At 46.3% G+C, this 11,693-nt stretch overlaps 1 protein-coding gene across 1 annotated transcript; it reads left to right on the top strand.

Annotated features, from left to right (window-relative positions):
- The first annotated feature begins 1,254 nt into the window (after window positions 1-1,254).
- On the top strand, window positions 1,255-11,693 carry ankrd67 (ankyrin repeat domain 67). Its single transcript, XM_078410979.1, has 4 exons — window positions 1,255-1,326; window positions 5,543-5,783; window positions 7,975-8,551; window positions 11,090-11,693. The coding sequence occupies exons 2-4, from the start codon at window positions 5,551-5,553 to the stop codon at window positions 11,516-11,518; spliced, it is 1,239 nt and encodes a 412-aa protein (XP_078267105.1). The 5' UTR covers window positions 1,255-1,326; window positions 5,543-5,550; the 3' UTR covers window positions 11,519-11,693.

Genomic DNA, 11,693 nt, shown 5'->3' with positions numbered 1-11,693 from the left:
ACCTACAAACCTGTACGTCTTTGGAGTGTGGGAGGAAACCCGAAGATCTCTGAGAAAACCCACGTAGGTCACGGGGAGAACGTACAAACTCTGTACAGTCAACACCCGTAGTCAGGATGGAACCCGGGTCTCCGGCGCTGCATTCGCTGTAAGGCAGCAACTCTACCGCTGCGCCACCGTGCCGCTAATATTGATTAAACCAATTAATTTAAATGAATTACACATGACTCGACTTGTAATGGAAAAGCAGTTGAAGATTGTTCATAACAAGGTAGTCATCAATTAGGAACCACGTTTCACTCCTTGATAGCACCATCTTGTCCCAATGAAGCGATGTGCATTCATGCATGCAAGTTGCTAGTGATCACAGCTGCTATAAGGTAGAACTACTCTACTATTGTGCTCGACTGTTCATGTTCCATGTTCTATGAAAGCATCTCTGGCATAAAATGGTTGACCTTTTCTGAAGAAGGGTCCTGACCTGAAACGCCACCTATCCATGACCTCCTGAGATGCTGTCTGGCCCGCTGAGGTACTCCAGCACTTTGATAGATACAAAATACTGGAGTAACACAGCGGGACAGGCAGCATCTCTGGAGGGAAGGAATGGGTCAAGACTCGGGTTCAGATTGAAGAAGGGCCTCGACCCGAAATGTCACCCATCCCTTCTCTCCAGAGATGCTGCCTGTCCCGCTGAGTTACTCCAGCACTTTGTGTCTATATTCGGTGTGAACCAGCACCTGCAGTTCCTTCCTACACACCCCAGCACTGTGTGTGTTTTGTGTCTAAGGTTTACCTAGACCAGAGGGAAGAAGCAAAGGTGAAACCCAAAAAAACACAAGATGGTGGAAATTCTGAAATAAAAGCAGAAAATGCAGGAAATGTTCAGAATGTCAGGCGGCATCTGTGTGAAGAGAAACAGCACTAATGTTTGAGATCAGTCCTTACGAGGGTTCTTGGACATGAAACGTTAGCTTTGCCTCTCTTCCCACAGCTGCTGTCCGACCTCTGGAGTTTTCATAAGTGATAGGAGCTGAATTAGGCCATTCGGCCCATCAAGTCTACTCTGGCATTCAACCATGGCTGACCTATCTCTCCCTCCTAACCCCATTCTCCTGCCTTCTCCCTGTAACTCCCGACACCCGTTCCGGTTTTTAAGCCTCCCTTCCCACACTGTTCATTACTTATGATTGTGTATCGATTCGGGCAGAGCTCTTTTGCAAATATTTATTTAAAGTTTATCGTCCTGACATTTCATGAGGAAGTGTTGAAACAGGAAGTTAGAAAAACACTGCAGTCTAACGCTTCAGAAAGTATAACAGATTGGTGAGTAACTGCCTTTCTAACAAAAATATTATTATTATTTGATTATTTTAACTCGAGCAACTTGATCAAGGATAAATATTGATTAATACCCACACGTGCATGACTTTTTCCTAGCTTCTCAATCATATTAAAACTAGAAAACAAATTGGAGGCAAAAAGACAATAATCAGTAACTACGGTCACTAACGTAGATGTGAAATATTAAAATAACGAACAAGCTACATCGATTATTTTTAAGAAGTAGAAACAAGGACCTGCAGGTGCTGGTTTACAAAAGACGGCACAAAGTTGCTGGAGTAACTCAGCGGGTCAGGCAGCATCTGTTGAGAACATGGATAGGTGACATTTCACAGAGTGCTGGAGTAACTCAGCGGGTCAGGCAGCATCTGTGGAGAACATGGATAGGTGACGTTTCACAGAGTGCTGCAGTAACTCAGTGGGTCAGGCAGCATCTGTGGAGAACATGGATAGGTGACGTTTCACAGAGTGCTGGAGTAACTCAGCGGGTCAGGCAGCATCTGTGGAGAACATGGAGAACATTGAGAAAACATTTCTTCACACAGAGAGTGGTGAGTCTGTGGAATTCTCTGCCACAGAAGGTAGTTGAGGCCAGTTCATTGGCTATATTTAAGAGGGAGTTAGATGTGGCCCTTTTTGCTAAAGGGATCAGGGGGTATGGACAGGCTACTGAGCTGGATGATCAGCCATGATCATATTGAATGGCGGTGACGTTTTTTCGGGTCGGGACCCTTCTTCAGACTGATTGTGGTGAGTGGCTGGGGGAGAAAGCTGGAAGAGAGGAGACACAGGGCACAGTCTGGCAGGTAGACACAAAGTGCTGGAGTAACTGTGTCTATCGTTGGTTTAAACCAGCATCTGTTGTTCCTTCCTACACAACGCCTGGCAGGTAATAGTTTCCAATAGAGGTGAGGGGGAGGTTTTGATAGGCAGATAATTGAACAAAAGCCGGAGATGAAAAGACAAAAGGGGTGAGACAAAAGGATTGAAGATGTTGTGAATTGTGAAGCTAGAGGAAGGAATGTCGTGCGAGGGGAGAAATAGATGCGAGCCCAGGTTTGGGGGGGGGGGGCGGGAATGGGAATAAGGGGAGTGGATGTGTGAAGAAAAGAGAGGGGGAGGGTTTTGTAGATACCTAAAATTGGAGAATTCAATGTTGATACCATTGGGCTCTAAGCTACCCAAGCGGAACATGAGGTGCTGGTCCTCCAGTTTGCCTGTGGCTCTCTGTAAATACTGGTAGATTTATAAATATGTGTTGAGTCAAGAGTAGGTTGGTATTTGCTGGGAACTACAAAGAGGTCTGTTTCTGTTTAACCTTCGTACATGAACTTTTAATCTCCCCCCCATTTAGACTGAAGACTCATTATCTACCTAAAGCTTCAAATATAAACGTGTAATCCCCATTTAGTCATCATGTACAGATGGCAAATCTTATCTAAAGAGCATTCATAAAATTAGGATGCATTCCATTCCATTGCGATTAATTGGAACATGTGGTTGAAGCAGTTGAACTGAACACACTGCCCCGTAGGGAAGTCTGAATATCAAGAACTAATGTTTTTTTTAATCCATCATTTCTGAATCTAGGATCTAAAACTTTATTTGAACACATATTTGGATTGTGAATCAGCATCCAGGGCAATTATAATATGCTTGCATCCTAAGTGACTTTTTTTCCGCAATTTTTCTTCTGTGTAGCAAAATTAATAATCACACGCGTGATCAAAATAGAGGCCTGTGTACACTTACAAAATACTTAGGAGGATCTGTGCTTGAGACACAATCTGATCTGGGTGCAAACTAACGCACTCTTTTCAAGAAATGCCTCTCCCAATATTCTTTGTCCAAGTTGGCAGACTTTGAGGGAAGGTCCTTAAGATTTTTAAAAGAACATTATGTGCCCAGACTTGAAATACTGCAATCTGATGTAAAAAAATAACTGCAGATGCTGGTACAAATCGAAGGTATTTATTCACAAAATGCTGGAGTAACTCAGCGGGTCAGGCAGCATCTCAGGAGAGAAGGAATGGGTGACGTTTCAGGTCGAGACCCTTCTTCAGACTGAAGATCTCGACCCGAAACATCACCCATTCCTTCTCTCCAGAGATGCTGCCTGACCTGCTGAGTTACTCCAGCATTTTGTGAATAAATACCTTCGATGATGTACTGATAGACAATAGACAATAGACAATAGACAATAGGTGCAGGAGGAGGCCATTCGGCCCTTCGAGCCAGCACCGCCATTCAATGTGATCATAGCTGATCATTCTCAATCAGTACCCCGTTCCTGCCTTCTCCCCATACCCCCTGACTCCGCTATCCTTAAGAGCTCTATCTAGCTCAATAGTGAGCCTCAAGAAAACAATGCATCTAAAGCCTTGAACGTAAGCCTGCCAGTACAAGGAATGACTAGCTGGCTGCACTTCTCCTGTGACATTAAGCCATAAAATTGTATTAAAACAAATAAAAAAAGGTGGAAATCTACTGTGTTGCAGATGCGAGAGTGGCTTTTAAGAGCCTTCTAGATAGGCACTTGGACATGCAGGGAAATAAAGAACATGGATCATATGCAGGCAGAGATTAGTTTAACTTGGTATCATGTACGGAATGGACAATGTGGGCCGAAGGGCCTATTCCTATGCTGTGCTGTTCTCATTTCTGTTCGTTGAATATAAACACTTTCACGACACTGTGCGCCTCACCTCTTGGGTAGACACAAAATCCTGGAGTTGCTCAGCGGGTCAGGCTGAATTACTCCAGCATTTTGTGTCTGCCTTCGATTTAAACCAGCATCTGCAGTTCTTTCCGACACCTGTACTCTTAGATCCCTTTGCTCAACAACGCTCCCTGGAGCCCTACCATTCCTGGACCAAGTTCCTGGACCAAGAACCAAGTTTGACTTTCCAAAATGCAACACCTCACACAAATCTACATTGAACTCCATTAGCTATCTTCAGCCCACTTGGCCAATTAACCAAGAATCTGCTGTAATGTTTGATAATCATCTTCACTATCTATGGAACCACCTACTTTAGTGTCATCTTCAAAATCATTAATCATGCCTTCCACGTTCTAATCTAAATCATTGATGTAACCATTTCATACATTGATATATAAACTCACCATTGTGCCCCTTCTTTGGCCATAAGATTATTAAGGGGTTGGACAGGTTAGAGGCAGGAAACATGTTCCCAATGTTGGGGGAGTCCAGAACCAGGGGCCACAGTTTAAGAATAAGGGGTAGGCCATTTAGAATGGAGGTGAGGAAAAACTTTTTCAGTCAGAGAGTTGTGAATCTGTGGAATTCTCTGCCTCAGAAGGCAGTGGAGGCCAATTCTCTGAATGCATTCAAGAGAGAGCTGGATAGAGCTCTTAAGGATAGCGGAGTCAGGGGGTATGGGGAGAAGGCAGGAACGGGGTACTGATTGAGAATGATCAGCCATGATCACATTGAATGGCGGTGCTGGCTCGAAGGGCCGAATAGCCTCCTCCTGCACCTATTGTCTATTGTCTATTGTCTTTAAGGGCGGCACAGTGGTAGATTTGCTGCCTCACAGCGGCAGAGTCCAGGGTTCAATCCTGGCAGCGGGTACTGTATTGTATGAAGTTTGCACACTCTCCCCATGACCGTGTGGGCTGTCTCCCATACTCCACAGAGGTGCAGCTTTGTAGGTTAATTGGCTTCCGTAAAATTCCCCCAGTGTGTGGGATTGAAAACCGGGATAACATAGAACCAATGTAGAGGTGATCGCTGGTCGGCACGGACTCGGTGGGCCGATGGACCTGTTTCCTCTCTGTATCACTAAACTATCGCTTTCATCCCTATTCTTAATTGTGATCAGTAGCAGCATTTAGAAACATAGAAAATAGGTGCAAGAGGAGGCCATTCGGCCCTTCGAGCTAGCACCGTCATTCATTGTGATCATGGCTGATCATCCACAATCAGTAACCCGTGCCTGCCTTCTCCCCATGTCCCTTGATTCCGCTAGCCCCTATAGCTCTATCTAACTCTCTTTTAAATCCATCCAGTGATTTGGCTTCCACTGCCCTCTGTGGCAGAGAATTCCACAAATTCACAACTCTCTGATTGAAAAAGTTTTTTCTCACCTCAGTTTTAAATGGCCTCCCCTTTATTCTTAGACTGTGGCCCCTGGTTCTGGACTCCCCCATTTGTCGGATAATATTTATTTTGCAGAATCCACCATGTCTGAACTATCCGAGGTGATGTGGGAATGGATGGAGTTGCACGATTCGATCTCGGCCCCCAGCAAGAACAGCAAGACCGTGGACATGGACCCACTACAGCAGGGAACCTGCTACCCTCCAAGTGCCTCCATGGGACCCACCTCCCAAAACGGAACACAGCCATCGCCAGTTGCAAGCCAAGGAGGAAGGTTGAATGGAGATCAAAGCCAATTGCCTTCAAAGATATCAAAGTATGTTGGCAAACTAATAACATATTATTGAGACATGCTGAGTCGAGCCGAGTGCTGGAGTAATTGAGTGGATCAGGCAGCATCCCTGGAGAACATGGATAGGTGACGTTTTGGGTCTGATCAGACAGATCAGACTGAAGATGGATCCTGACCTGAAACGTCATCTATCCATGTTCTCCAGACATGTTGAGTTGCTCCAGCACTTTGTGTCTTTTTCTAAAAATATATTGTTGATCTATTAGTCACAAATTCTGCTCAGTTTTAAAAGAAAATATGAAATAAAGGTGCATAAAATCATGAGGGGAATAGATAGGGTGAATACATAGTCTTTTATCCAGAGTTGAAAATCAAGAACGTGAGGACATAGGTTTAAGGTGAGAGGGGAAAGATTTAGTAGGAATGTGAGGGGCAACCTTTTCCACAAAGAGGGTGGTGGGTGTATGGAACGAGCCAAGTAGTTGAGCCAGGTACTGTAACAACATTTAAAAGACATTGGACAGGTACATGGATAGGAATGGTTTAGAGAGATATGAGCCAAATGCATGCAGGTGGGACTAGTGTAGATGGAGCATCTTGGTTGGCGTGGGCAAGTTGGGCTGAAGGGCCTGTTTAAGTTCTATGATTTTAAAAGGAAATAGGAACAGAAACTGTAGGTTCCCAAACATAATTCTCACTAGTTCACAAGTTATTGGAGTAGAATTAGGCCATTCGGCCCATCGAGTCTACTCCACCATTCAATCATGGCTGATCTCTGCCTCCTAACCCCATTTTCCTGCCTTCTCCCCATAACCCTTGGCACCCGTTCTAATCAAGAATTCTCAGCTCACTCTAAAGTAAACCACGTTGGCCTTCAACCTTCCTCTTTGTCGCACGGCTCAACGAATGACCAAAGGGTGAACTTACCCTCCCAGTCATGGGAAATATTCATTACAGTTCATTGCCACTGAAATGCCTAGCTTTGTATAACTTGGTTTAATTTTCACAGATTAGTACATATTACACATGTCGGTTATGTTTTATCTTTGCTTAAAGGTTTTAATTGTTTTATGCAATTAACTAATCATTCTTACTTTGCCCGCTAGCATTAGTGAAGCTGCCTATGGAGTATTGTGTTCAGTTGTAGACAGTCACCGTGCTAGACGAAAGATGTTGTCAAGTTGGAAAGAGTGCAGAGTAGATGTACGAGGATGTTGCCAGGACCTGAGGGCCTGAGCTCCAGGGAGAGGTTGGGCAGGCTAAGACTTTATTTCTTGGAGCACAGGGGAATAAGTGATGATCTTATGAAGGTGTATAAGATCATGAGGTCTGAGGAAGGGTCTCAACCTGAAACGTCACCCATTCCTGCCTGTCCCGCTGAGTTACTCCAGCTTTTTGTGCCTATCTTTGGTTTAAACCAGCACCTGCAGTTCCTTCCTACACATAGAGGAATCAAGAACCAGAGGGCATTGGTTTAAAGTGAGAGAGGAAAGATTTAATCGGAACCTGAGGAGCAACTTTGTCAAGCAGAGGGTGGTGGGTGTACCGAACGAGCTAACAGAGGAGGTAGTTGAGGCAGGTACAGGTAAAAGACATTTGGACAGGTACATGGACATAAAGGTTTTGAGGGATACTGGCCAATTGCGAGCAGGTGGGACTAGCATAGATGGGGCACCTTGGCCAGTATGGGTAAGTTGGGCTGAAGGGCCTGATTCTGTGTTGTACAACTCTATGACTGTTAAGAGAAATAAGAACAGTAACTGAATTAAGATAGGTTCCCAAATGTTACCTATATATTAAAACTCTTGTTTGTTTGTTTGTTCCTGAACTACAGCCAAAACAGTATACGATAGCGCAACAATTTTAGGCCCACCTTCCTCACCGTCGTCCCTTTGGTGCTAATGGAAGAAGTTTCATTGAAATCGGTGTTATATTTTAAAAGTTATTCACATTTTAAAGTTTAAATCTATCTCCTAGGGAGGGAGGGGGGGGATAAGGGGAGTTGAGGGAGATGGAGTGGGGGAAGGGGGTAGGGGATGGGGGGGGGGGGAGAGGGGAGGGGGAGGGGGAGGAGAGGCTGCTGCACCAATGGAAGGAGAGGTTTGGGCCCAATGGGTCCACTTGGTCTATTCTCAGCTAATTTTCAAGTTGGGCCAAAGGGCTGTGTGACTGTATGAATAAGACGCTACTGTTGATGTTCGCCTCATTGCCACAGGCCTCGTGTTGTGAATGACAACTCCGGGAGTGATTCTGGCTGGACCCCACTGCACTACGCAGCGTCCTGTGGGAATATCCCTCTGATCAAACACCTCCTCCACAGACGGGCGGCCATCAACCACCGCAGCGAGTTCCACTTCACGGCCATACACAGGGCTGCCCTGAACGGCCACGCCGAGGCGGTGGACTACCTCCTGCAGCGTGGAGCTCTCCTGGAGGCCAGGACCCGGTGTGGGGCCAGTCCCCTCCACTGTGCCTCGGCCCATGGCCACGTGAGCACCGCCCAGCGGCTCCTGAAATACGGGGCGTCCGTGCACATCAAGGACAACAACAAGTGGACCCCGCTACACTGGGCCGCCCTGAACAGACACAGGGAGATGGTTGAGTTGCTGCTGACCGGAGGGGATGCCCTGGACGAAAGGACGGACGATGGCGTGACACCGTTGCAACTGGCGGTGGAGGCCGGGACTGTCGAGGTTGCCCAATATCTACTAGAGGAAGGAGCTGACGTGAATGCCACGGATGAACATAACGAAACCGCTCTCCACAAAGCTGCTGCCTGTGGAAGAGTAGAGGTGAGGAGGCAGCTGTTTTTACACATTAGAAACATAGAAAATAGGTGCAGGAGGCCATTTGGCCCTTTGAGCCAGCACCACCATTCAATATGATCATGGCTGATCATCCAAAATCAGTACCCCGTTCCTTCTTTTCCCCCTATCCCTTGAGTCTATTAGCCCGAAGAGCTGAATCTAACTCTCTCTTGAAAACATCCAGTGAATTGGCCTCCACTGCCTTCTGTGGCAGAGAATCCCACAGATTCACAACTCTCTGGGTGAAATCGTTTTTCGTCATCTCAGTCCTAAATGGCCTACCCCTTATTCTTGAACTTGACCCCTGGTTCTGGATTCTCCCAACATCGGGAACATTATTCCTGCATCTAGCCTGTCCAATCCCTTAAGAATTTTATATGTTTCTATAAGATCCCCTCTCATCCTTCCAAATTCCAGTGAATATAAGCCCATTCTTTCATCATATGTCAGTCCTGCCGTCCCGGGAATTAACCTGGTGAACCTACGCTGCATTCCTTCAATAGCAAGAATGTCCTTCCTCAAATTAGGAGACCAAAACTGCACACAATACTGCAAGTGTGGTCTCACCAGGGCCCTGTACAACTGCAGTAGAACCTCCTTGCCCCTGTACTCAAGTCCTCTCACTATGAAGGCCAACATGCCATTAGCTGTGTATAAGAAAGAATTGCATTGAAGATAGCACAAAATGCTGGAGTAACTCAGTGGAACAGGCAGCATCTCTGGAGAGAAGGAATGTATATGCCATTAGCTTTCTTCACTACCTGCTGTACCTGCATGCTTACGAGTACACTCAGGTCTTGTTGCACCTCCCCTTTTCCTAATCTGACACCATTCCAATAATAATTTGACTTCTTGTTCTTGCCACCAAAGTGGATAACCTCACATTTATCCACATTACATTGCATCTGCCATGCATCTGCCCACTCACCCAACCTATCCAAGTCACCCTGCAGCCTCATAGCATCCTCCTCGCAGCTCACACTGCCACCCAGCAAATTCGGAGATGTTACATTTAATTCCCTCGTCTAAATCGTTAATATATATTGTAGATAACTGGGGTCCCAGCACCGAGCCTTGCGGCACCCCACTAGTCACTGCCTGCCATTCAAAAAAGAACCCGTTAATTCCTACTCTTTGCTTCCTGTCTGCCAACCAGTTCTCTATCCATGTCAATACCCTACCCCCAATACCATGTGCTCTAATTTTGCACACTTGTGTGGGACCTTGTCAAAGGTTTTTTGAAAGTCCAGATACACTACATCCACTGGCTCTCTCTTATCCATTCTACTTGTTACATCCTCAAAATATTCCAGAAGATTAGTCAAGATTTCCCCTTCATAAATCCATGCTGACTTTGACTGGTCCTGTCACTGTTTTCCAAATGTGCTGTTATTACATCTTTAATAATCGACTCAAACATCTTCCCCACTACCGATGTCAGGCTAACGTCTAGAATTCCCCGTTTTCTCTCTCCTTCCTTTCTTAAAAAGTGGGGTTACATTAGCTTCTGTACCTCTTGCCTAATGGGAGAGGGGAGAAGAGGGAGTGACCGGGGTGAGATCCGTACTTGATTATGCTGGCCTTGCCTTGTGTATATTAACCAACAGGTGCTGGTTAATGCACAAAGGACACAAAGTGCTGGAGTAAATCAGCAGGCCTGGCAGTAACTGTGGAGAACATGGATGAAAACAAGAGAACTACTTCAGACTGGGTCTCGACCCAAAACATCACCTATCCATGCTCTCCAGAGATACCATGTGACCTGCTGAGTAACTCCAGCACTTTGTGTTCAATTGAAAAACTTAATTGCTCTTGGCATCCAAGAGAATCCTGGGCTCCAGATACACATGTCTGTATTAACTAACACCTTGAGGATTCAGAGTTTAGGATTGCCCCTCAGGTTCCTATTAAATCTTTCCCCTCTCTCTTTAGCTTTATGCCCACCTGCCCACTTTTGGTCCATATCCCTCTAAACCTGTCATATCCATATTGTTGAAATGCTGCAACATCATCAGTGTGTGGGAAGGAACTGCAGGTGCTAGTTTACACCGAAGATAGACACAAACTGCTGGAGTAACTCAGCAGGACAGGCAGCATCCCTGGAGAGGAGGAATGGGTGACGTTTCGGTTAGGGTCCAGTCTGAAGAAGGGTCTCGACCCGAAACATCACCCACTCCTTCTGTCCAGAAGATGCTGCCGGTCCCGTGAATAGACAATAGCCAATAGACAATAGGTGCAGGAGGAGGCCATTCGCCCCTTCGAGCCAGCACCGCCATTCAATGTGATCATGGCTGATCATTCTCAATCAGTACCCCGTTCCTGCCTTCTCCCCATACCCCCTGACTCCGCTATCCTTAAGAACTCTATCCAGCTCTCTCTTGAATGCATTCAGAGAATTGGCCTCCACTGTCTTCTGAGGCAGAGAATTCCACAGATTCACACCTCTCTGACTGAAAAAGTTGTCACTGATCTGTTCGCTCAACGACGTTACACATGGTGAGTTTGCTACTCTCCTTTCTTTAGATCCTGCAGCTGCTACTCCAACAGAAAGCCGCGGTGGATGTATTGAACATGAACCACCACTCACCCCTCCACAGGGCTGTGGGCAGTGGGGTTGCTGCTGTGAACCTGTTGTTGCAGTTCGGCGCTTCCATCGACAACAGGGACGCGCTCCAGATGACCGCACTGCACCATGCGGCTACTCAAGGTCACGCGGCGGTGGCGAAACTCCTCATTCAGCGCGGGGCAGACGTAGACGCCCACGACTGGATGAAGAAGACTGCCTTGCACCTGGCTGCAGAGAAGGGGCATTGTGCTATGGTGCGATTACTTGTTAGCAGTGGGGCTGAATTACACGCCAAAACTAAGTGGAATGAGACTGCAGCTGATCTTGCTGAACAACAGCAACAGGAAGAGCTTCTCCACATACTGAGAGGCCACACGTGCAGATAGAGCCTTCAAGTAATCTGTACAAAGGAACTGCACATACTGGTTTACACCGAAGATAGACACAAAGTGCTGGAGTAACTCAGCGGGTCAGGCAGCATCTCTGGAGGGAAGGAATGGCTGACGTTTCGGGTCGAGACCCTTCTTCAGACTGAGAGTCAGGGGAGAAGGAGACTAGAGA

The sequence above is a fragment of the Rhinoraja longicauda genome, chromosome 13 (assembly GCF_053455715.1).
Source record: "Rhinoraja longicauda isolate Sanriku21f chromosome 13, sRhiLon1.1, whole genome shotgun sequence".
Taxonomy (NCBI): Eukaryota; Metazoa; Chordata; class Chondrichthyes; order Rajiformes; family Arhynchobatidae; genus Rhinoraja; species Rhinoraja longicauda.
The sequence above is the reverse complement of the archived record's forward strand: the minus strand, read 5'-3'. Positions and strand labels throughout refer to the sequence as shown.